We start from the raw sequence: 26630 nt of genomic DNA, 5'->3' as shown, positions 1-26630 counted from the left end.
GTAAAATGAGCTGTGAATTTTAACAACCTACTTCAGATAATTCATGGGAAAGTCACAGGAGTATAACACCACGTGGGAAATTTGTGTGAGGGAGGTAAGGAGGTGAAGGGAGGGAGGGAGGGGGGAAAGGGAGGGAGAGGTAGGGAGGGAGGAAGGACGGTGGACGGAGGGAGGGAACTGCCGCGAGAAGAAGGAGGGAAGGAGGGAACTAGCGTGAGGAGGAAGAAATAAGGAGGGAGGAAGTCAGTCTCTCATGGTAATCATTATTATAATATTTCCACAGCAGGAAGAACATGTAAAATAATGATGTGTATTTGTTCAGACGAATGAAGAGCATTAAGTTAAGTTAGATTAGGTTAGATTAGCTTAGAATATGTTAAGTTAGATTAGCTTAGATTATGTTAAGTTACATTAGGTTAGCTGAGGTTAGGTTAATTGTCATGTGAAATATGCTAGAGGGACGAGTCTCCAGAAGAGCCGACTAGCGTAACGAAGTAGGCAAGACTGTTGAGTTTCCCCTTAATTTAACATTTTCTCTGAAGTTGAATTGAAAGAAAACGTATATAATCATACAAAAAGAGATAGATAGAATGAATAAAGAATGTGAGATGTATGTTTAGTCATATTTATTCAGTAACAATCGTCATACAAGTTTTTATTGGTTCATCATATAATGTTGGTACATAATGTAGTATATAGACAGTGTATATAAATAATGTTAATACTTGATAGACAGTGCAGGTATTAGGACGGACTCAGGAATAATTCTTACAAAACATCATACAGTATACGAGTTATCCCTGCGAGATATTTTTATTTTCTGTGACGCAACACCATAGAAAACTAAAATATTACTTTGGGAAACTATTCAGTTTTGTTATGTAACTACTCTATAATACAGTATAATCATAAATGTTACTGTTCTTATAATGTTATTACTGCCCCTCAACGACGATGTCTTTAAACACGTAACAGCTTATGCAATAATACACATTTTATACAATAATACACAACTCATACAATATTACGCCAGTCAGGGGCGGATCCTAGGGAGTACAGATCCCCTCTTTTCATTAGAAAATTCCAATACTTTTTCTTTAATGCAGTATTGTACTCAGGCATTTTTATATAGTAAAAGGTAATTACTATTGACGTCGGAATATCTCTTAATATCAAGTGCACATGGTTTCAAAATGTCCACGGTTCGATTGCAGAGTAATTAGTGGCCAAAATAGCAATTGAAATATTTTACTGACATTTTTCAATGCTAACTACTCATCAACTATGGGTTTCCAAGGTGTGATTTAGGGTTTGTGTGTTATTCTGAAAGTACTTAATTAGTTAAACCCCTTAAATTTCAATTCTGAGAACAAAGTATATTTTGGTCAAAAATTTTGTAAGGTGTAAGACAGGGGTGTCAAACTCATGGCCCGCGGGCCAAATGTGGCCCTTTGGATGGTCAGGTGTGGCCCGCGGGATGGTCAGGTGTGGCCCGCGGGATGACGGTAAAATTTATCATCCCGTGGAATTATGAAAAAAATAGATATAATCATGTTTATTTAGTAAAATTAATTTTACATACTTAAGATCAGACAAACCCAAATGATGTATTCCTGGTAAGCCAGGTAAGGCAATGTGTGAAGCTGTAAACCTCAATCCTACAAATATGTGATATAGCACTTGTGTTGGCCCTGAAGAGGATAACTAAAATAAGAATTGGCCCTCGAAAGGTATTGAGTTTGACACCACTGCAGTATTCATTAGTAAATAAAAATAACATATAAACTAGATAATTAGATGTTTATGATATAGTTAGGTAGTATTTATTATTTAAGTCACGAATAAGTGGGAGTTCCTGGCTATTCATATTGTATAGTGTAGCTTTAAGAGTTAATAATCGAATTGAAAATGTTGGTTATATTACAGAAAACAAATAAGATGAAGGATAGCTATTCTATTTTATATCAACCTTCTTGAGTGTTTAAATAATTAAATTTTATTCACTACAGACTATTACACATGTTTACACTCACTAAATACTGTAAATAAATGTATAACTGTAAACAATAAAGCGATTCAATTGAAATCCTCCCCAAAATTATGTTAAGTTCTGCCTCAGAAAACATGTAATTAATGTATCATAATTAATAGCTTTAGTTTTAGTGTAAATAATAAATTAAATTCCTGTTCCTATTTATATATTTTAATGAAAGATTATATAGAATTTGTCTTTATTTGAAGGAGGTGAATATTTGTCTATGAAGCTAGATTTTGTGGTAATACCTAACGACACACACACACACACACACACACACACACACACACACACACACACACACACACACACACACACACACACACCTGTCATAATTAAACATATAGTAATTTACCTTGTTATACCTACGTTGAGTTATGAAATAAGTCATTGGGGAAAATAAACTAGACATATTCATTATCAAAATTCTTTATTAGCATTTTCTTATACAAAGTTTGACAAATAAATGATAATTAAATAGAGATTTGAAACTAATACAAAATTGGCCATTCATAGTAGTATTGTGTGTGTGTGTGTGTGTATACAGGAGATCTTATTGTGTGTATGTGTGTGTGTACGTTATCGTGTCATCTTTCCACCCCTAATATAAAACCATAAACAAAACAACAGCAATTATGTTTACATGACACCTCCTGACACCACCTCCTGACACCACCTCCTGACACCACCACCTGACACCACCTCCTGACACCACCTCCTGACACCACCCTCTCCTGATACCACCTCCTGACACCACCTCCTGATACCACCTCCTGACACCAACTCCTGACACCACCACCTGACACCTCCTGACACCACCTCCTGACACCACCTCCTACCACCTCCTGACACCACCTCCTGACACCACTCCTGACACCACCTCCTGACACCACCTCCTGACACCACCTCCTGACACCACCTCCTGACACCACCTCCTGACACCACCTCCTGACACCACCTCCTGACACCACCACCACCTAACACACTAGTTAAGAGAAACAGTGTTCATCCAAGACATATATGAACATTGAACACTATGGGATAAAACATTACACTGTCTCTTGTTCAATTCAGTTGGAAATTTATTGGTAAACACATTTTATTTATTCACTTACACAATAATCAATAATATACATCATTACCTTTGTTATGGAGATTCGACATAAACCTTGAACTAATACACTCCCTCATACAAAAAATACAGTATATTGTATTACAGTATTGTTACAGTAATGTATTCATAGTCTGATAAACAGTTTAGTGGTTTATACAGTAGAGACAAAAGGGTTTAATGGTGATGCAAGTTGGTGCTGATCAATTGCAATGCTGTAATTGGTGTTATTTTTGCACCAGGTTGTTGAAATATTAACACGAACAAGATATTTGAACCATCACTCTGTCTAACCTAACCTAACCAAACCAAACTTAGCCAAACCTAACCTAAACTAATCTAATCAAGGTAATCTAACCTCCCAACTCAAGCCTAATCTAACCTAGTCAACCAAATCTAATTTAACCTAACCAACTAAATCTAACTGAAACTAACCTTATCTGACGTAAAGTAACCTAACCTAACCTAACCAAACCTAACCAAATCTATCCAAAATTACTTTCAAATCATTAGGTTACATTTTGTGTCTTAGTTAGGTTAGATTTGGTTAAATTTGGTTACATTCTTTTACATTCATATTGGTTAAGTTTGATTAGGTTAACTTTGGTTAGGTTAGGTTAGGTCATTTGCTCTCAGTACAAAATAGAAGTAGCTGAATGATTTTCTTTGTGTTAAGGTCAAGTTAGATTAGATTAGGTTGAGGTTAGGTTACATTAGGTTGTCAGGTTAGGTTAGGTTAGGTTGTCAGGTTAGGTTAGGTAGGATTAAGTTTGGTTAGCTTTGGTTAGGTCAACTTTTCGCTAATAAATTTTTTACAAGTTAATATAACATTATAACACATATTTACAAAATGAATTTACACCACAAGGAAGAAAATTGAAAACAATACAAAAACACAATGACAAAAAAATAAAAAATAAAATCTTATGAATTGTTCCGTAAAAATCAATATTATCAAGTTAAATTCCTTGTTCCTTTAACCCAGCTCTAAATACATCAATCTTTATATATATAGAAAATCACAATCAATATCTATTTTTTTTTCACAACAGGTAGAAGTTGACAAATAACTCGATTATATGACAATGGTGAATGTAAATGGATATATTAGGCAGTATGAGAGGAGAGCAGTAGCAGCAGTGGCGACAGCAGGAGGTAGCAGGTTAATGATGATGGTGGAACCGCCCCGAAATTTTGGCCAACTGAAGGTAAGGTGACCAGCACCGTTGGTCTGCATGGCTGCCGGGGTCTCTCCTGAAATAAACATATAATTTTTATTTTGACATCTTGAGTACGATGACCTAACCCTCTTGAGTACGATGACCTAACCCTCTTGAGTACGATGATTTAACCTACCTGAGTATTACTAAACCACCTTTACAAAGACCAATTAGCCTTGGAACCAATTATATCCTTGGAACTTATTATAATAAGGAGCTATTACGACCTAAACCTTTTAAGACTGTTGACCCATTTGACCTTCTGTATACTGTGTTAGTGACCTCTTTCATAACACCAGAACAACAACACTGGCTGGCTCTCTCTCCCTTACACCAGTTAACAGGATCTCTTGTTCACCTCATATACTGGGAAAAAACTGTAACCATTTTCTTTCCCCTTGTGAGAATTTTCCCTGCTGATAAAATTAATCTACTTAATATAGTGTTTTTTTTTTATTATTTATTGTTTTTGTTAAGGGGATGATGGTAAGATATTGTTGTTGTTGTGATTTATAATTATGATTCAATAAGTTTGGTTAGGTTTGGTTAGAGTTAGGTTAGGTTAGGTTAGCGTTTGGTTAGGTTTGGTTAGAGTTAGGTTAGGTTTGGTTAGCGTTAGGTTAGGTTGGGTTAGCGTCATATTACGTAAAGTTAAGCTAGGTTAGATTGAGTTAGGTTTATTTAGATTAGCTTATCGTTAGGGTAATTAAACCAACGCACTCAAAGGGTTTAATCATCGTAGCCAAAGAATTCAGTCTTTGTTCTCACACTAGTTCCAAGGTTCACGAAAAATAAAAAGATCAGAGATAAACAAAGAAATGATTGGACGACCTGCACGATTGCTCGAACCGGAAATTGGTAAGAGCATAACCCGGAAATACAGGTAGACAGCGGGTGTAGGGATGGTCTCTGGAAACACATAAATGCTGAGGTTAGTGGCAGCGATTCTGTGGCTGCCTGACTATACTGTACAGCTGAATTTGGTTTCCTAAAAAAGAATCGTCGTATCACCTGAAGATTAACCCCCCTAGTTAATCCCCCGAGTGCAATGGTTTAATCCCTTGAGCACAATGTCATCGTACTCAAAGGATTAATTCATCTTATTCATTAAATTTTAGTTAAGTGTGACGTCAAGAAAAAGCCTTCAAACATTCACAATTCTTATTTACCATCTTTCTCATTCCACACACGTTATTCTTGTCTTCCTCACTTCTCCTTCTCATCGTCAATCACAACCACTTCCCCTTTCTTCCCTCCACCCCCAAGTCCCTTCCCTCCCCTCCAAGTCCCTCTCACAGACACATTTCAAAATCCAAGTGACTCTGTGAATGTGTGAGTCATTTCCTGTACGCTACACTCTCCCATGTTGAGTTGAGACAGAAAGGCGGCGAGGGTGAATGAGGGTAGGAGGGAACGAAGGAGAAAGGGGATGGTAGAGGATAGGAGGAGGAGGAGGAGGATAGAAAGGGGAGAAAGATAGGAGGTTGAAGGCTAGAGAAGAAGGCTAAGAAGAGAAGGAGGAGGAGGAGGAATAAAAGCAGGAAGACTATATAAAGTAGGAAGAGGAAAGAAGGTGAAAGAGAATAGGAGGGGGGTAGAGGAAGAACAGGAGTAGGAGAAGGAAGAAGAAGAGAAGAGAAGAAGAGTAGATGACGTAAGAGGAGAAAGAGGAGAAGGAGGAGGATGAGGAGGAGGACATTCTTTGAGCAGGAAGGCTTGACAATAGTAATCCAGCAACAGTTGATGGTCATGTTTACAATAAGGATTCAAAGGAGATAATATATTATTGCAGATACTCAATAGAAGGATAAGAGAGGGAAAGACAGACAGACAGACGGAGAGGAAGACAGACAGACAGAGGGAGAGACAGACAGACAGACGGAGAGGCAGAGGGAGACAGACAGACAGACAGACAGACGGAGAGGAAGACAGACAGACAGACAGACAGAGACAGAGAGAGCAGGAAAGAGCTAACCATCCCTTCTAGCAGAGGTTGAGAAGAAGGTTAGGGTAATTAAAATGATGCCACCTCACACGAACACAGATGATACATTCATTTAAAGTGAATCATATATGTTGAGTGTGAAGGCATAGCTGTAAGAGGAATTATATGCTACAGTCTTATAACACAACTACACAAAGATATTCAATGGCATAGTTAAGTTATATTTCAGGGTTGCTTTGTATAGGGTTGAGTTGAAAAGACCCACAATGCCTGAAAGGAGAATGGTTATTAAATCAGTGTTATCAGTGGTAATACTCGTGCCTCATTGGTAACAGGGGTGCCAACCTGGCCCCTAAGCAAGTGGTTGTTGGTACGACTGATCGAACATAACTAAATTATTTTTACATTTGTTCGAAATGTTTAACTGACTGATGACTCTAAGGCCATTGCTATTGGTTACTATACCCCCATAATATATACGGTATATAATTATCGAATGAGAGGTATAAGTGATTTGTTATAACAGTATATTTTATGTTGGGTTTAAATATTAATAAAGAATGGACTGAAAGTTAAGCCGAAGAGAGCACAACGAACGGATTCACTGGTGCAGCAGTTTCTAAGTGGTCAATGGTCAACTGCGTCAATGTAAACACAGAGTCTGAGTGACGAAGAACGAAAACTAGATCCTGGTAACTGTCTCTGTCCCTGCGTCTAACATGGGAACGTTACAGCATATTATTGGTGGCAAGAATCATCACAATACAGCCCTGGCCAGGAAAAAATAAAGAAGGATTGATACAGAAGTTAAATTAAAGACGCATCCCCAGAGGGCCTTAGACAACACTTCAGCTGTAGGGTGTGGGAAGATCTCGGTGAAAAAGTGAGTCTTATTATTACAGTTTTGTTTGTTAGTGTTGAGTAATACGAGTACATTAGGTAACATATATAAGTACCCAAGCAACCATTACTGTACTGTACTCAAGGGTTAATTCCGTCAGGTCAGGCATAGTTAAGCCGAATGTACTCCCAGTTAGCCTCTAATGGCCTTCACGTAATGCACATTTAACACAATTTCAATTTATGGTTAATATTCGACTTATGGCTGCAGTGGGGTTTTAATATTTGGTTAATATCGAATAATTATTTAAAAAAATATAATATAAAACCAGGAATATACTTCGTTCCTTGTATAAATGTATAGTTATGAGTTATAAGATATGCATGTATGTTCTGCGGGTGGTTAGAACAATGTTATGCTCCTTTGACCACACATTATACAATATTATTAACGGGGAATATTTTCTATGCAGACCTTACGAGTTTATTACTAAATTTGGGACTGATTAAATTTTACCTTACATTCGTTATTTTTTGTTTCTTCCGGGTGGGGTGGGGTGGGGTGGGTTGGGTTGGGTTGAGTTGAGGTGAGGTGAGGGGTGGGGTTAGGTGGAGTGGAGTGGGGGTTGGGTGGGCGGGGCGAGGTTGAGGCCGAGGTGAGGTGAGGTAGACCAGGAAATAGTATCAGAAATCCTTGTGTTCACTGGGAGATCTTCCCAGCACACCGAGAGCTTTGTCAAGAAAAATTATACTTTACCGAAAAATATTGCTGAAGAATACTCATTGGTATTAGTAATTACTTAAAAGACTTTTACTATCAGATACGAAATAAATGACGATATTTTCTTTAAAAGTTTATTTGATGTTTGAGAAAATCCGCAAGTCAGAGGCGATCATTCATACAGGTATAAATTCACTCTTTTAAAATGGTCACACGATTAGCTCTTAAGTCTACCCTTAAAACATCCACTTTTCTAATAGTTTGTACTGAAGTCATGTTCGCTATAAGTATATATAGAGAGATAATGAATAGTTCCCGCTGTGTAAAGAAACGATTCGTCTTCAGGGCAAAGTTGGGTTCGAGCTTAATTACCTACGACTTCTAAATCATTGATAATATAAATTTTTTCTTCAGTGTCAGTCCATCGTTGGGAGGTTCACCGATTGATCTTTCTCTCTGTTTTTGCTCACTCTCTCACACTGTCTCTCTCTCTCTCTTTCACACTCTCTCTCTTTCGGATAATCTTGTCTCTCTACACTTCACAGAGAGGCGATTCGTCCTACACTGTGGTCGTCTCCGTGTCCCTCCTAGCTAAACTAAACTATATATTTATCCTCCGTCAGAAATAACTTCCACCAGTGTGTTCGTCTTTCATAAACACGGTAACTCGAACAACTTAGCCAACTTAAGCGAGAACAAGACCAGAGAGAGAGAGTTGTGTAAGAATGTTTATTTTAGCATTATAATCTTCAAACTTTTCATTTTAAACTTTAACTCGTGTGTTTACGTTCGTCATTTGTTTACGCGGAGAGAGAGGGAGGGAGGGAGTTTTTTTTACGTTTTGTCAACTTTGTCTACGAGGGTACAAGTCATCATTACTCAAAGATGCTCATAAAAGAATAGTGCTGTACTGCATAACATATCTTCTTTACAATGAACGTAGAGATCCTTTGATTGGTTGTTATGTTTTTTTACGTCATAAAATAAGACCCATTGATTGGCTACCATATATTTCTGACATCTGAAATAGAGACCCAATTATTGGCTGTTATATCTATGACATCATAAAGGATGACTCAATGATTCGCTGTTGCCGACATGACGACGCTGTTTCTAGGGCTTAAAGGAATCCCCTGCTCTATATCTACGAATAATATCAATACATTTGGTAAGAGAATATTGGATCCAAATCGATGACATTGGTATAACAAGTAGCTACGTCCCGAATTACGAGCGGAAAGAATTAATATCAAAACCGCCGAGGCAGGTAACGGGTTATATCTATGACGCTATCACCCAAGAACCAATGGGCCACTTAGGTTTTTTGATGACGACATAAAAGCAGAACCAATGGCTTGCTCATTCCAGTTCTGACGTCACGGGCTCTATACCAATGATATTTACACAGCATCACCATCAACAATACAGCTCCAATACTTGTAATATTACCCAGATATTCTTAATATTGCCCAGATAATCCTCATACCTCACAAATACACCTAAAATATTGCCCAAATACTCCTAATATTGCTCAAATACTCCTAAAATTGCCCAAATACACCTGGGAGGTATTTGTTCCGTGTATGTTGTCAGGGCAGAGCATTAGGGTAATGTTGGTCCGTTATTCACCCACAAAATCTCGGGCATTTGGCAACTGTGTATACCCAGCTGATGCCAGTCTATTGTTCCTGAGTCAGTAGTGTTGCCAGTCTATTGTTCCTGAGTCAGTAGTGTTGCCAGTCTATTGTTCCTGAGTCAGTAGTGTTGCCAGTCTATTGTTCCTGAGTCAGTAGTGTTGCCAGTCTATTGTTCCTGAGTCAGTAGTGTTGCCAGTCTATTGTTCCCGAGTCAGTAGTGTGTTGCCAGTCTATTGTTTCAGCCAGTAGTGTTGCCAGTCTATTGTTCCTGAGTCAGTAGTGTTGCCAGTCTATTGTTCCTGAGTCAGTAGTATTGCCAGTCTATTGTTCCTGAGTCAGTAGTGTGTTGCTGCTAGTCTATTTTTTCCTGAGCCAGTAGTGTTGCCAGTCTATTGTTCCTGAGTCAGTAGTACAAGCGGCCCATTGGTTCCTGAGTCAGTAGTATTGCCAGTCTATTGTTCCCGCGCGAGTCAGTAGTGTGTTGCCAGTCTATTTTTCCCGGAGTCAGCAGTGTTGCCAGTCTATTGTTCCTAGAGTCAAGAAAAGCAGTCTATTGTTTCAGCCAGTAGTGTTGCCAGTCTACAGTTCCTGAGTCAGTAGTGTTGCCAGTCTATTGTTCCCGAGTCAGTAGTGTTGCCAGTCTATTGTTCCTGAGTCAGTAGTGTTGCCAGTCTATTGTTCCCGAGTCAGTAGTGTTGCCAGTCTATTGTTCCTGAGTCAGTAGTGTTGCCAGTCTATTATTCCTGAGTCAGTAGTGTTGCCAGTCTATTGTTCCTGAGTCAGTAGTGTTGCCAGTCTATTGTTCCTCCTGAGCCGCAGTGCCGCCAGTCTATTGTTCCCGAGTCAGTAGTGTTGCCAGTCTATTGTTCCTGAGTCAGTAGTGTTGCCAGTCTATTGTTCCCGAGTCAGTAGTGTTGCCAGTCTATTGTTCCTGAGTCAGTAGTGTTGCCAGTCTATTATTCCTGAGTCAGTAGTGTTGCCAGTCTATTGTTCCTGAGTCAGTAGTGTTGCCAGTCTATTGTTCCCGAGTCAGTACCCACCACCACCACCACTACTACTACCATCCCCAAGCCCATTAACCCACCACCACTTACCCACCACCACTTACCCACTACTCACCATTCAGTATATGTATCCTGACGGAGGCGGTGGCGGAGAGGGAGGGCACACAGGTGTAGGTTCCCGTAGCAGCGTCGTGGGCGTCGTGTATAAGTAACACCGTCTTGGTAACTGAACCTCGATCTGTGATTACGCTCACTCGACTATCCCGATTGTCGTAGTTAATTACCTGCCGAGGGCCAAGTGCTTGTTAGTGCTGCAGGTAGTTAAGGGGGTTGTTAGTGGTGTTGGTAGTTAAGGGGGTTGTTAGTGGTGTTGGTAGTTAAGGGGCTTGTTAGTGGTGTTGGTAGTTAAAGGGGTTGTTAGTGGTGTTGGTAGTTAAGGGTTGTTAGTGGTGTTGGTAGTTAAGGGGGTTGTTAGTGGTGTTGGTAGTTAAGGGGGTTGTTAGTGGTGTTGGTAGTTAGTGGTGTTGGTAGTTAAGGGGCTTATTAGTGGTGTTGGTAGTTAGTGGTGTTGGTAGTTAAGGGGTTGTTAGTGGTGTTGGTAGCAGGCTGTTAGTAAAGGTAGTTAAGGCTGTTAGTGGTGCTTGGTAGTTAAGGGTTTGTTAGTGGTGTTGGTAGTTAAGGGGCTTATTAGTGGTGTTGGTAGTTAGTGGTGTTGGTAGTTAGTGGTAAAAATAAAACGAAGGGATGTAACAAAAATACAATAACATGAATAAATGAACAAACACAATAAAAGGAAGACATACAACACAAACACACAAACACAACAACACAAACACAACAACACAAACACAACAACAATACGTCATCTGAGTTGCCAACTATTGTTTTTGTGGCATATTTTTGGGGGGAGTAAGTTGTGAACATCATATTACTTTTATTTTAGTCTATTATGCTGTGTTGGTCTTGTACTTTTGTTGTTTTGTGTCTGTCTGTCTGTCTGTCTGTCTGTCTGTCCGTCCGTCCGTCTGTCTGTCTGTCTGTCTGTCTGTCTGTCTGTACTTACCTTGTTGTTATGGTACCAGAATATCTCAGTAGGTGACTCTGGGTTGAAGTTAATCATGCAGGTAAGATTAATGGTTGACCCGCTGTCGACGTATCGTTCTGCCGTCCCCAAGATTCTTGCTGTGGGGACTGTTGGGAGTGAACGTTAGTGGTTAGTGATAGTGGTTAGTGTCTGCCAGTTCTTATTGGTAGTGTGTGATAGTTGTTAGTGAATGGCAATGTAATGTTAGTGGTTTTCAACGTCAGTGGTTAGTGATTCTAACCTAACCTAACCTAACCTAACCTAACTTAACGTCAGAGTTTAAAATCACCCCACACCATCACTCCTCCCTAGCACACAATGTATATAATAAAGGTAAATTTAACCCCTACAACTACACACACACACACACACACACACACACACACACACACACACACACACATACACACACACGTCAAATGCAAAATTCAGAAACAAAACAAGTTGACGTGTAGAACAATACAGGGAGCCGACTGTACTTGCTTGTCAGTCTCTGTCAACATGTCTGGTGGGCGCTAAGGGTCTCTGGACACACACACAGACACAGACACACACAGACAGACAGACACACACACACAGAAGCTTTGTGTTCTTACCTCTATCCCTGGTTGTAAAAGGGGGGTTGGGGATAGATACAAAGGATGGTAGGATAGAGGAGAGAGAGAGAGAGAGAGAGAGAGAGAGAGAGAGAGAGAGAGAGACGAGGGATTTACCTTTATTCCCCAGGTGAGGGGGAGTGGTTGGGTGAAGGGGAGTGGTGGGGTGAAGGAGAGAGGGAACGGGTGAGGGGGAGGGAAGGAGTGAGGGAGAGGGAAGGGGGGGCATCTGTTTATCTCTCACTGCAGAGATAACAACGATATACTGTTCCATGATGTTATTGTTTGTTACCATTCACGTACAGAACACACAAACACAAGATACACACAATCTTAAGAAAATACTGTGATATGTATCTAAACTTTTGTGTGTCTAACGATCTGTAGACTGCCACTGCATCATCATCTCTCTCTCTCTCTCTCTCTCTCTCTCTCTCTCTTTGTTTCTGTCTGTCTGTCTGTCTGTCTCTTCCTGTCTGTCTGTTTCCCTATCTTGACTTCATTTTACCTCCCTCATCCATTCTTGTTTTCATTTCACGTTTTTTTTTCATCCATCCATCTGTTACTCGTAGACCCTTACAACAGTATACCTTTAAGACTGTTACAGCCACACAACAGAAACTACAATAGCTCTTGGTGGGCTTAACTGCTCACAGATTTTATCATTTCTCTAATGCTGACAGTCGCCTAATTGTTGGTAATATAATTATTGAATTGGGCTAGTTGTTGTTAGCCCAGAAGTGTGTGATTGTTGTGATGATCGAGTGAGTTTTTTTTTTTTCGTTGTATAAATTGTATTGATTTGACGTGTGTGTGTGTGTGTGTGTGTGTGTGTGTCGTAAATTAACAGCTCATATAATGTTTTCCCTACACCCCACTTACCACCCTATAAACCCCCCACACCCTACACCACCCCCACCTCCACATCCCCATCCCCATCCCCATAATCCCCACCACACCCCCTCAACACCCGCACTCCTCTCCTCCCTCACCCCACCACAGACTTGTGTAGTGCCGTCTTTAAAGTGTTCATCTTAAACCTGGTGAGGTGACCCCCGCTACCTGTATCCTCCTGGGGGCTGGATGGGTAAAGCTTTTACTAACCATTACTTTATTTTGTGATATATATAGCTCTTGATCGTCCTGAGAGAGAGAGAGAGAGAGAGAGAGAGAGAGAGAGAGAGAGAGAGAGAGAGAGAGAGAGAGAGAGAGAGAGAGAGAGAGAGAGAGAGAGAGAGAGAGACCACAGGGCGCCTCTGAACTGCTGTTGGTACTACATCAGCAGCGGCAACTCAGAGTAATCTTTTAATGCACCTGTGGGAAAACTGGTCTTAAAACAACACGAGATATATAGACCTGTTCCAACACCTTCCTAATATGTGGTGTATATGTGGTACTAACATATGTAGGTGGTCATGTGTTTGTACCTATGTAGACACAGAAACACACACATATATACTGATTTACACACACACACACACACACACACACCAGAGTACAATCAACTAACTACTTACTCGTACCACTAACATGAACCTCTGATTAAGCTAACATTATATTAAAAACAATCATAAAAGACATATTAAAGACAAAACTAAGCCAATAAGACATCAGATAACCTTTATACAGTATGATAACTCTTTCACCTGATGTCATCTTAAATTTCTCTACGGACATCATCACGTATTTTAGGTTCAATAAATTTCTCAGGTGTCACCCACAAGAGTTATGGTTCACCCTGCTGCTATCAGAATCACCTTACACTGAAAATTTTATACAAGATAGAAGCCTTTGGAAGGATCGTGTTGTAATGGATGTCTTTCATATTTTTTTGTATTTTGTATTTTTTTTGTAGGTGAGATTGATGATGGGGTAATATGATTCTTTGATATATTGGATGGATACCTAACCTAACCTAACCAAACCTAACCTAACCTGTAAGCATTAGTCTGTTCTTAGGATGATGGACCGTATGATAGCCTCTTACAGTACAGTATGATAACTTAATCCCTTCGAGTATGATACATATCTAATCTATCTATCTATCTATCTATCTATCTATCTATCTATCTATCCACGTTACTCACCAAACACAGAGAGATAGACAGGGAAGGTTATAGGGTCAGTCGGATGTGTGTTAACTTGACACTCATATCTTCCAGAATCTCGAGGCTGGACTGAGTTGATTTTCAAGATCCAGGATTGTGAGTTTGAGTCTGGAGAATGGATCACCTCAAACCTGTCATCGGCCGTGTAAGTGTACTGGGCTACCGTCAAGATGTGTAGATCTGATACCCTTATCCACGACACCTGTTGAAGAGGAAGGTTTGGTTAGGAGGTAGTAGGGGTTGATTGGTGGTGGTGGTTGGTGTTGGTGGTTGGTAGTGGTGGTTGATGGTGATATTGTTGCTGTTGTTTAAATTAATATTATTATTATTATTATTATTATTTTGTACACAACGTAACACAGTACACACCACACAACACAACACAACACTACTTAACACATCATGCATACAAGTTTTTATTACTGTATATTTAACTCATTGTAATAATCAAGGCTTTTAGAAGTAATGAAAAAAAAAGCTTCCTTAGAGGGGATACTTGTGGTGTGTGTGTGTTTGCGTGTGGTGTGTTTGCGTGTGGTGTGTGTGTGTGTGTGTGTGTGTGTGTGTGTTGATATGAGTATATATATGTGTAGGTGTGTGTATGTATGTGCGTACGTGATGTGTACCGAAATAATTAACCCTCTCCAGGTGACCTTACAACTAAGTGCATCACACCTGACTAATTATCACCTTAATGCTATACCTGATGGGGTTAGGTTAGGCTTCCACCTTGTTATTAGCTCACCTCATATTCTTCTTCTTCACATCATCTCCGTTCTCCTACATTCTCCTAGCCTCCTTCACCTCCTTATCCTACGTTCTCCTAGCCTCCTCCTCCTCCTCCCTCTCCCACGTTCTCCTAGCCACCTCCACCACCTCCTCCTACGTTCTCCTAGCCTCCTCCTCCTCCCTCTCCTACGTTATCCTAGCCACCTCCACCACCTCCTCCTACGTTCTCCTAGCCTCCTCCACCTCCCTATCCTACGCTTCCTGGTCTCCTCCATATCCGTCCTCCTATGCTCTTCTGGTCAATGTCTCCTCTTGCCTTCCTGGTATAATTAATATTCAGTGTAAATAAATTACTACGTGTCTGTGTGTCTCTCTTGCTTAAAGTTGGTGCTTCTGTAGGAGTCCGTTAATCTGTGTAAGTTGTTCCTTGAGGGTGAGTGTTATCCCTTGAGGGTGAGTGTTATCCTTTGAGGCTTCCTTCGTGTCAAACAATAAACAGCTCCCCAAATTATGTGAATACCCCGAGAAATGTTCACTATTGAGGTGGATGATAATATATTGCTATTATTTCCTCAAGTTTCATATTTAATTACAAGATTCCTGAGATAATGATGGAAGTGGTAAGGTTTCAGTCTTACGTGGAACTCGACAACACTGAAGTTTGAATTTAAAGCCTGTGTTTGTCTGTGTTTGTCTGTTTGTCTGACTGACTGTCTGTCTGTCTGTGTGTGTTTGTCTGACTGTCTGTCTGTCTGTGTGTGTTTGTCTGACTGTCTGTTTGTCTGTCATATTGATATTACAGAAACTTCAGTTGTTTATTTTTTCTTCTAAGTTATAAATAAATTACCTGAATCTTTTGCAATAGATTAATCAAATGTGGAAAGTTTCTTGTGGGGTCTAGTGGAGAGGATGACGGGGGGGGGGGATAGATGTTTGTTGTGAACGTCTTGAAGAACGTGTATTATGAATGTGTCTTCATCCTCCTCTCACACACACACACACACACACACACACACACACACACACACACACACTTACCGTCTTATTCCCTCTGTTGTGGACGATACAGTGAAGGTAAGCAATATCGCCCTTCAACGCAGTAACATTCTGGGGCGGCGAGGGATCGAACACAGGACGATCCCAGGGAAGGGGTCGACTCCCCACTCCTGGGAGGATCGGACCTCTGTTGCCATAGTAACTTGAGCTCAGGAACTTGCCGCAAGTATGTGTACCTGAGAGAGAGAGAGAGAGAGAGAGAGACAAGAACGAGGGGTTAATATTATTGTTGCCAGATGGAAATTACTTTAGTTTTACATAAGAATTTACCTGAGATAATATTTTTGTGATAAGAATTTACCTGTGATGAAATATTATTGGAGTAAGAATTTACCTGTAGACTTGCTGTTAATTGTGTCTGGAGAATTTAATTTATAATTCATGTATTACCTTCAGAATTTACCTGTTTTGTTGTGTAATTGTTAAGTTAGGTTAGTTTGCGTTAGGTTAGGTTAGTTTACGTTAGGTTAGGTTAGGTTAGGTTAGGTTAGGTTAGGTTAGGTATCGAAATATTATCAAATAAATCAACATTTTACCATCAACTTTTCCCTCGACTGAAAATATTTGTATGTTTTTGTTGACATTTTTTATATAATGTGAGAGCGTCATAAAAAGGCTTCGTGTCCCAATTATTTACATGACAATAATTTAAATGTCCAGGTTTTTAATGTCAAGATATTTGAGTTACAGAAATTAGAAATATTTTTGTGATAAATGTTTGTGTTGGGAAAAAAAAAATAAATGGTGTATTTTTATTTCAAAGGTTTTAATCAGAGCAATAAAATACATTATTAATTTTTTTTTTGGTGGGGTCGATGATGATGATGATGATGATGATGATGATGATGATGATGATGATGATGATGATGTCGCTGTTGTTGTTAGTGAAAGAATCTTATGTAGTCTAATTCTATGGAGTATAGGTTAGGTTAGATTAGGTTAGGTTAGGTTAGATTAGGTTAGGTTAGGTTAGATTAGATTAGATTAGGTTAGCTTAGCTGTACTGTATGTTTGTGTGTCGTTATGCAGGTCGCCATCCATCAGTAATTAAGGACGCCCGGCTGTGTTATAACATGGTAGTGTAATGTGTGTAGTGATGAATGGCAGAAACGTGATGAATTAGTAACAGCAATACCCTGAAATTAGTCCAGAGTCAATAATGTATATATGTAACAGTCAAAATGTGTAATTAGTCATCTTGTGTAATGTAAACTAACTTAATCAAATTTTAACCAATCATTATCCTAACCTAACCTAACCTAACCTAACCTAACCTAACCTAACCTAACCTAACCTAACCTAACCTAACCTAACCTAACCTAACCTTACCTTACCTTCCCCAACCTAGCCTAACCTAACCTAACATTAGATTGGTTAGGTTAGACAAAACCAGAGAGATGTGATTGGCCCGGAGAAAAATACGTAATGCGGCCCATGACTGAGGAAAGGTTGCCCATGACTGAGGAGAGGTTGCCCATGACTGAGGGAAGGTTGCCCATGACTGAGGAAAGGTTGCCCATGACTGAGGAAAGGTTGCCCATGACTGATGAAAGGTTGCCCATGACTGAGGAAATGTTGCCCATGACTGAGTAAAGGTTGCCCATGACTGAGTTAAGTTATGGTAGACTAGGCTTGATAAAGACAGTATACAATTGGTTTTGTTAGGTTAAAGTAGATTAATATTGTTTACATCTCACAAGTTGGCTAGGCATTACACTAAATGGCTGCTCACACACTTGGACTGTAACATATATATAGAGACATTAGGATGAAGAGAGAGGACTTTTGGCATCCTGACGTTATCCAAACTTAATCTAACACGGTAGATTAGGTTATGTTGGGTTATAGGGTAGATTAAGTTAGGGTAGATTAGGTTGTTAGGTTAGGACACCCGTTTGTAGCTGATCTTCTCATTGGCTACAGCAACACATTTCCTAATTGGTTAAACTGTAATGACGTAATACGTTTTGTTATTTTGGTTCCTCTCTGTTCATCTTTTATGGATTTGTTCAGTTATAAAAAAGTGAACACATGAACAAATTTATAACGTAACAAAAAATGAAAATAATAATAATAAGACAAAATCATTAAATTTAAATATATTGAGAAAGCAGAGACAAGTTATATGAGGTCACGTAAAAAACATATTGTTTTTTGTTTTTGTTTTTTAATTAATATAAAAGGAAAAATGTTTAGGAAAGTCTCAGATTATTAAGTTAAATATCTGAATAACAATTTTAGTCTTAAAACTCTGCTTTTACTTTCCCTCCTTCATCTTTCTTCCCTCCTTATCTCACTCACTCCATCCTTCTTTTCTCTCTCTCTCTCTCTCTTCTTTCCTCCTTCCCTCCCTCCTTTCCTTCTTTCTTCCCTCCTCTTGTCTCTCCTTCCCGCCTTCCTCCCTACTTACCCTCTCCCTCTCTCTCCCTTTCTCCCCTCTTCTTCCTTCCCTCCCCCTCTCTCTCTGCCTCTCTCCTCCCCCCCCCTCCCCCTCACGAATTATTACAGCAGTCAAGGCAGATATTATCCTAGGCTCTTAGTGTTTGTTTAGTGATCAAGGAATGTCTCACCTGAAGATTAAACTTGATACACTCAGCCTCCACTACTTAACCCCTTGAGTACTAGGAATTAACCCCTTGTGTACTAGGATTTAACCCTTTGATATACTCAGCCTCCACTACTTAACCCCTTGTGTACTAGGATTTAACCCCTTGTGTACTAGGATTTAACCCTTTGATTAATAGGATTTAGGTTTTGAATCATCTTCCTCCTATACCTCCTTCACCACATCCTCCACCTTCTCCTCCCCCTCCTTCTTCTTCTTCCTCCTCCTCCACTACATTTCCTGATCTTCTCTTGACCACTGGAGTCCTCTGAGAGCCATCCAGTCTTTACCACACGCTTAGAGGTACAGCTGGAGCCGTTCTGTCTCGACCTCCCAGGATATAAGACACAGACGAGGGATCTTTCACCAACAAGTGAGGCAAGTGTTGTATTGGTCCCGAGTTGGAGGGACTTAAGGTTGTTGAAGAGGAAGCCAAGCCAAGCCAAGCCAAGCCTAGCCAAGCCTAGCCTAGCCTAGCCTAGCCTAGCCTAGCCTAGCCTAGCCTAGCCTAGCCTAGCCAACTCCTGTATCATACGTGTAGCTGACTCGACAAGAGGACACACTTCAAACATCGATATCGTGGTGGCATCTGAGTGAGCCAGACTGATAACCCGGGTAGAGCAGGAAAAGGGAAGTAATTCGCCATCTGTATGTTTATGTTGAGCAGAAGGTCACCAGGCAGCTTTGTGTGGCAGTAAATGAGGGTGTTCCAGGCAGAGATATGTTCCAGATGTGTTCCAGAGGTGTTCTAGGCGGCCAACGGTGGTAGCTCAAAGCGAGAGGAAGCACGCAGTGCCTGCACTTTAACTCTAACATAATGCTGCCACACTAGATGCATTACACCACCCTGTGTGTGCGTACACACACATACAGTATACACACACTTAATGCAGACAGGCAAAAATACACACTCCACTAATGCACACAAAACATACTCCACTGATGCACTGAAAAACACACTCCACTAATACACTCAGAAAAACACACTTGGCAGACAAAAACATAATCCAAGCGATTCGAGAAGATTATTCAACACAGTCATGACACAAACATGTTTACCTAACAGTGTAGTCTCCTCCTCTTCCCCCCCCCCCTCACCCTCTCCAGCCCCACACACACACATCCTGCCGCCCATCCCCCTCAACTTAATCCCTCTCTTTACTCTCCCTATCATCTGTTTATCCACCCACCCATCCAGCCCCACCCACCCACCCAGCCCACCCCACCCACCTAAAACCTCAGGACTCTCTAACACTCACCCACATAAAACACACTCACACACAAACACCCAGAGGCCACTTTCAAACCTCTAAAATCATCCCTCTAGACCTCCAGACCTCGTAGATAATTCTGATATGACTCTCGTTAACCTCTCGTGGAGCTTAAATAGGCTGTTAAGAGTTGTAAAAACGACGCCATTGCTGCTGTTATGCTTCACGAGACCTCTTATGCTGAAAACAACCATTTTCTCTCTCTCTCTCTCTCTCTCTTAATTTATTCGTGTTTGTGAGTCTTTGTGGACGTCAACAAGTGAAATATTCTTAAAAACATCCAGCACCGCTTCCTTCTCCTCACGGTATATGTCTGATTACCTTCTAAATTAGTTTCCTCCACGCAATGATTACAAACAGAAAATGAAACTAAACAGGGAGAATATGTCTAGCTGTTTTTGTTTGGAACGGTAGGGAGGTGTGGGTAGGGAAGGAGGGTGTGTGAGAGAGGGAGGGGGGGGTTCAGGTGCGTGGGTGTGTAGGGAAGGTGTGTGTGTGTATCCGCCCTTGTGGCAAAAGAGCTGTCTAGGTATAACATCGACCTAGCAGCCATTAGTGAGTCCCGGATCCCAAACGAAGGTCGACTCACAGAATGGGGGTATATACTTTGGACGGGTAAGCCTGCTGTGGAGAGAACCCACATTTATGGAGTTGCCTTTCCCATTCACTAATCCATCCTACGTAGGCTAACTGAAATGCCTGTTGGGATCAACGAGCGCCTCAAGACGCTCCGAGTCCCACTGAATCACTCACGTCATGCCTTCTTCATCAGTGCATACGCCCCAACACTGGATGCAGAGGATGACATCAAGGAGGCCTTTTACGCCGACCTTGACAGAGTGCTAACGTCTATCCCCAGAGAAGATAAGGTTGTGCTCCTTGGTAACTTCAATTCCAAAGTTGGCAGAGATGCTGACCTATGGCAGTGAAACGGAGAGAAACGGAGTAGGCAAGTTATCGCCATGTCTTACACCACTCTTGTGTTTAGGGTCCATGAAGATCAAGCTGGTAAATGTAAAGAACGCTGACGCTTCTTTATTTTGATCGTTTTTCTTTAGGAAAACTATTTTGATGTATTTTCAATATAATTGAATCAATGCTGACTGCATTTTGATTTTAATGTATTTATAAAGGAAAGTATTTTCTTAACATTACTAATCAGGGAAAATGTGAAGCTAAAAGAACAGAGAGAGACCTAACCGAACCTCGCCAGGTTACTACGCCCTGCATTCATTCATATTGCCTTTGTTATGAATATTGACACCTATCCCGGATTATATCTACAATTTGTATGTAATTGTTCTTCCGCTATGAATTTCTTTATCGTGTAACAACACAGCCACACTGAAACACATTACCGTAAATCATTATAATTTGATCATAATTTTATTGTGATTATAGTCACAAAAGTAACATATAATGTGCTCATGTACTTAACACTATAACTCTATACAGTAACTGTGTCTCTTTGTCCTATGATTTTAATATTCATTACGTCAGGCCAGGATATTTATGAAAATTTAACACAATATTGCAGTTTTATACAACTGTTCATGTTGATTTCAGAAGCAAGTTGGAAATAGCCAAGAGTTGCAAGCATGTCGGGCAACAATTAGTAGAGTCCAAAGGACAGTGGCAAGACTAATTGCACTCCAAAAAGAAAGGTACACAAAATTTCCTTCACCAGAAGAAGCAGCACATTTCAACCAAAGGTAATCCTAGATTTGTAAATTTTAAGTTATGCTCTAACCTGTATGACTAGCCATGTCAGATATACAGTACTGTACCGACTGTGAGCTGAAGTATTGAAGGTGTATTTAGTACATGTTGAAAGCTTCATCTATCTTTGTGTGACGTGTAAATTGTGTTAAAACGATGTGTTTTGATTGTCAAGTGAACACCTGGAATCAATTTGTGTTTCTCGTAAAGTTACGGGGGTTGCAATTTAAAACTGTAGTTGTATTTCCTTGAGTTACAGACCTCAGAGAATCCGATGAGTGTATTGAAATTATTGTGTTTTGTAGTTAAATTTCTCATTTATCTTGAGGGAATAAGCTGTCACTTGTAGAAATTTTGAAGTATACAACTATATTCCTGGGTAGAACGATGTTGTTATTTTTGACTCCGCCCACAATGTATCGCCATTCTATGTACTGAACATTAGTTTAATTCTTGCTTGGCAAAGCTCGAACACTTGTTCGATTCTAAATGTTAATTTTAGAAAATTAACATACAGTAAGCTCATCGCCTCATTTTCATAAGCCAATGTGTACAGTAACTGACACCGATAAATATGTCTGTGAATTTCCCGACTAAGTAACTCCGGGTGCATAAAAAGGGAGCGCGGAGTTTGAATTGGCCATTCTGAGCGCCCTTCCCCCTCGTCAACCAGGTATGTTGCGCCGTGTCTCACCGTCATATTCAGTGAAATTGACTTAATTGAATTGTGTTGAATGTGTCAGGGTTCCTGTTAACATAATTTAAGTTTTGTGTGTTAATATAATTGTGTCCACGCGCTACCTGTTTCCTTGCACAAGATGTGTTTTGTCTCATTTGTATTATGATTCCATTTCATTCATTCTGAATGCCCTTCCCCCTCATCAACCAGGCAATGTGTGGGTTGTTGGAGCTGCAGGGAGGCGGTGGCCAGTGGCTGTCTGACGAAGGATATCTTTAATTCATCGGGATTCAGATCTTGAGTTGATGGGCCGACGAGAGTGACCATATCTGGAAGGCATGGGTTGGACTCAGGACGAGGTGGAACCTAGCCGCCGCATCATGGAGTGTAAACACCTGGCGTGTTTTGAATACAAAACACAGGGCATCCTGGGTGCAGGCCGTGGTGTGGTAACATCTTGTATGTATCCATAATTGTTGTCTCAGGTATCTGACTTCCACCTAGCAAATGAATACCGATGTAGCCTGTGATTTGACGAGTGTAAAAAGGTACAAATTGATGAGATGTGAGGTAAGGTTGTATCACTGACTCATGATAACTGTTTGCCAGAGTAACTTACACCCCCAAGTGTTGACAGTGATAATAATTACTGTACATGAACAATCTTGTGATGGGTGTTTGACAAGTAGGGTTAATATGAGTAGCACTGTCATGGTCACAATAGCACGGCTAGCATGTTCAACACTTAATTATTCATATTATGCTCCACCGTCCACAAATTATGTGTGAAACTAATGAGTTACCCCTAGAGAGAGAGATGTGTTTTCCCAAACGATAGGTGCCATCCATTTCCTCTTACACATCCTGAAATTTCTCTTACAAAGTTTATTTAAATTTAAGAGATAAGGTTATGAGTAGCCATAAGTCAGATAGACCTACAGTGGGATAAAGCATTCAAGGTGTATTGAGTATATGTTGAAGGCATCATATATCTTTATGTGTAGTGTACCCAACCGCCAGCTGAAATCAGTTTGTTTCTCGTGAACTTACCGGATAACAATTCAAAACTGAAGTCATATCTTTTTGATCTGAGCGCCTCAGATAATCCGATAAGAGCATTGAAATTGTTATCAGTTTTGTATTTTAGAAAGTAATTGATCTTCTGAAATAAAAACTTTCTACTTCTTATTACCAAGATCTAAAGGCAAAATCTCTGTACAGTACCTCCTTGTTAGAAACTCCGCCCACAATGTAGTTCCATTCTGAGTACTTAACATCAGTTTAATTTCTTGCCTTTGAAAGCTCGGGCATTGATTAGTTTAAAAAGTTATTCTTAGAAAATCAATATAAACTCAGACTAATTTCCATAAGCCAATGTGTACAGTAAAGGAGTCTGATGCTTATGTTTTGAGAGGCAGGAGTAACTCTCTCTGTCCTGACAGGCAAGCCCTTACTCCTCTGTATAACAAGTATGCCCAGTACTTTGTGTTCCACCCCATCATATCATATTAAATGAATTTAACTTAGTTGTGCATTGTTTGAATATGCAAGTGATCCAGTAAAATAAACTTTGATGTCTTTAGTAGTGTTCATGCCCCATCAGCTTACAAGACGTATTTTATGACACTCGTGTTTACTCACTCTGCCCTGATTCTCAAGCCTCTACTCCTCTGTGCAGCAGGTGACTGAATAGACCACGGGTGGTCGTTGTACGCCAGGACGACGTCCAACACCAGTATGGAGATGGAAGAAGGCTGTTAAGATCTGATAGCATCGTGTAACACGGTGGTATGATGAGCTGAGATCTTACGTGAAGACAGCGATCAGAGGAGGTGGCCAGAATGTGTTTGTTGTCCACGTGTTGATCTCATGTGTGGAATAAATACGACCAGCTCATAAGCATTGGTACGAGTCCACAACAATAAGTAGTGTTACTTATTGGGTGTGTTATTCATCCGGTTATCCATGTATGTAATCTCAGTTGTATGGATGTCTGTTGTGAACAAGTGTATGAGGGTCGCCACTTTACTTGTCGGCGAATGTAACAAAGTAGTGCAAGGATGCTATTAGTCCTGGTGCAAGGAGGCTATTAGTCCTGGTGCAAGGAGGCTATTAGTCCTGGTGCTATTGAAGTATTAGTGTGGTGCTATTACTAAGCGACCTGTTAGTACGTAAGAGCTAAATGTAAGGGTGTTGCTCAAGTGTGTTACATGTAAGATTATAATGTCTCATTATTAAGTAAACCAAGTAATGGTGGTTGTTGAAAGGTGTAACTAATTGAGAAGAACAAAATGAGTGAAACTATGGAGATGATCCTTGTAGTTTTGTATTATTGAAAGTAGTCATAAACCTAACATCATTTTAATAAACCATCTTTATTGTATGTTGGGGCATCATTATCCCTGCAGTATTTCACCCTTGTTTCTCCCCACATCTTGGTACCATTAATTACAGTCAACCCCTGTGTCCTAACCCTTGAGCCATGCTACCACAGATAAGAGGTTAGGGGGGGGGGGGATCTATGAGAAGAAAAGTAACTAAGAAATAGCTAACTTAAGGAATTAATAAAGTAAGAAATTGAAAGAAAGTAAGTTTGAAGAGAGAACCAATTAAGAAAGAAAAGATAAGAATCACTAGCAAGTCTACGGACTTGGCGCACCCACATTCAACTACAACACGTGTAGAAAGAAGAGAGAAAATGAAATATAATTCCAAAACCTTCCCTACAAATTGGTTAACAGTCGTGGGATAGATAAAATTGAAATAAAATCCACTACAGCACTGTAATTGAAGATGCATCCTGTGATTTAAGGAGAGTAAATTGATTAGAGACGAGAGGTAAGTTTGTATCACTGAATCATGGAGTCGTGATAACGGTGTGTGCTAGAGTAACCTGTATCCCCCAAGTGTTGAGAGTAATAATAATTACTATACACAAACAATATTGTGACTGGCGTTTGAAAAGTGCTAGTGTTAGTATAAGTAATGATGTAGTGCGGGCGACAATCTTTGTTGTGTGTAACTGTCATAGAATGTAACCAGTAACCTATAGTACTCTTGACAAAACTTTGGTCCTGTTGACGTGAATACTTGTTCGGCTGACGTGCAAGTGAGGCCAATAGATCTTTTGACTTTGTATCAGCGTTAACGAAAATTTTGCCAAGTCTTGAGTGAACACCCAAGGAGTGGTTCATGGGTGTATTCTCTGGTAAAGTGTCAGGAACTCAACTTCATTTTTAATAAACTATATTTATTGTATGTATCCTTCTCCTGCAGTATTTACCTTTGTTTCATCCCCCTTACCTTGTTACCATTGAATACAAATGAACCCACGTGCCCCAAACACAGCCAAACTACCACGGCCGGCGGCGCTCCCAAGGGCCATCCCAGGGGCGGCGAAATCCCTCCAAGAGGCGGTGGCGACCCCAGAGACCCTCCGAGAACCGGTCTAGCCTCCAGGAGCACTCCCAGGTGCAGCAACGACCCCAAAGACTTGATTGTGGTGTCGTACATATTGAATACGTCCAGCAATCCCTTACTTAACTGTGATTGGTCAACTAAAATGTAAACGCACCAAATTTCAGCCAATAGGAGAACAGAGCAGTCAGTCAGCACAACACCCCAACTTATGTTTTCCTGTTGGATATTTACTCACCTTTTACTGTTCAAGATGCGATGATACTGGAAATGCGACGGGCGATGTATTTATTTAACGCCATATCTCTCTCACAGTTCTTAATGGTGCAAAAACAACTACCCCCAGGGAAACTCACAAGGGCGACAGCGCCCAAGGTGCCCTCCCAGGTGCAGCGGAGACCTAGGGGATTTATGAGGGGCAGCAGCGCTTTATAAGCCCTCCTAGGGGTTGTGGCAACCCCAGGGGCCCTCCTAATGGCGGTGGTATCGCCATGGGGTTCTCCCATGGATGGTGGAGCCCCAAGGGTCCCTTCCAGGGGTCCTCACAACAGCAAAGGCTCCCCCATGAGTCCAACCAATGGCGTGGCGCCCCCAGGGGCCCTCCCAGGGGCAGCGGCATCCATAGGAGTCCTCCCAAGGGCAGTTGCGTCCCCAGCGGCCCTCACAGAGATGGCGGGGGCCCCCAGCAGCCCTCCTGCGGCCAACGAGAACCGTCCAAGAGGTGATGGCCACCCCGCGGCCCTTCTAGAGCTAGTCTAACATCCACTAGCCCTCTCAGGGGCATCAGCGACCCCAAAGACTTGATTGTGGTGTCGTACATATTGAATTCGTCCAGCAATCCCTTACTTAACTG

The 26630-nt window shown here is 40.6% G+C and overlaps 1 protein-coding gene and 1 long non-coding RNA gene across 3 annotated transcripts in view; one reads left to right on the top strand and one right to left on the bottom strand.

Annotated features, from left to right (window-relative positions):
- Window positions 1–2954: 2954 nt before the first annotated feature.
- LOC121864034 (zwei Ig domain protein zig-8-like) overlaps window positions 2955–26630 on the bottom strand; it is a 112646-nt gene continuing 88970 nt past the window's right edge. For both annotated transcript variants that reach the window (XM_042362930.1, XM_042362931.1), the window contains exons 3-7: window positions 16069–16262; window positions 14281–14503; window positions 11577–11704; window positions 10629–10797; window positions 2955–4400 (exon numbers count right to left, since the gene is read on the bottom strand). In XM_042362930.1, the coding sequence (XP_042218864.1) occupies window positions 4222–4400; window positions 10629–10797; window positions 11577–11704; window positions 14281–14503; window positions 16069–16262 (893 nt within the window). In that variant the 3' untranslated portion in view covers window positions 2955–4221. The remainder of the gene's footprint in view (window positions 4401–10628; window positions 10798–11576; window positions 11705–14280; window positions 14504–16068; window positions 16263–26630) is intronic.
- LOC121864035 lies at window positions 6965–24704 on the top strand. Its single transcript, XR_006088535.1, has 4 exons — window positions 6965–7194; window positions 14356–14446; window positions 21529–21674; window positions 22571–24704. It is a non-coding gene; the product is annotated as an uncharacterized LOC121864035 (long non-coding RNA).

The sequence above is a fragment of the Homarus americanus genome, unplaced genomic scaffold (genome assembly GCF_018991925.1).
Source record: "Homarus americanus isolate GMGI-L3 unplaced genomic scaffold, GMGI_Hamer_2.0 scaffold14720, whole genome shotgun sequence".
NCBI lineage: Eukaryota > Metazoa > Arthropoda > Malacostraca > Decapoda > Nephropidae > Homarus > Homarus americanus.
Note: the sequence above shows the minus strand (reverse complement) of the source record. Positions and strands in the feature narration are given on the sequence as shown.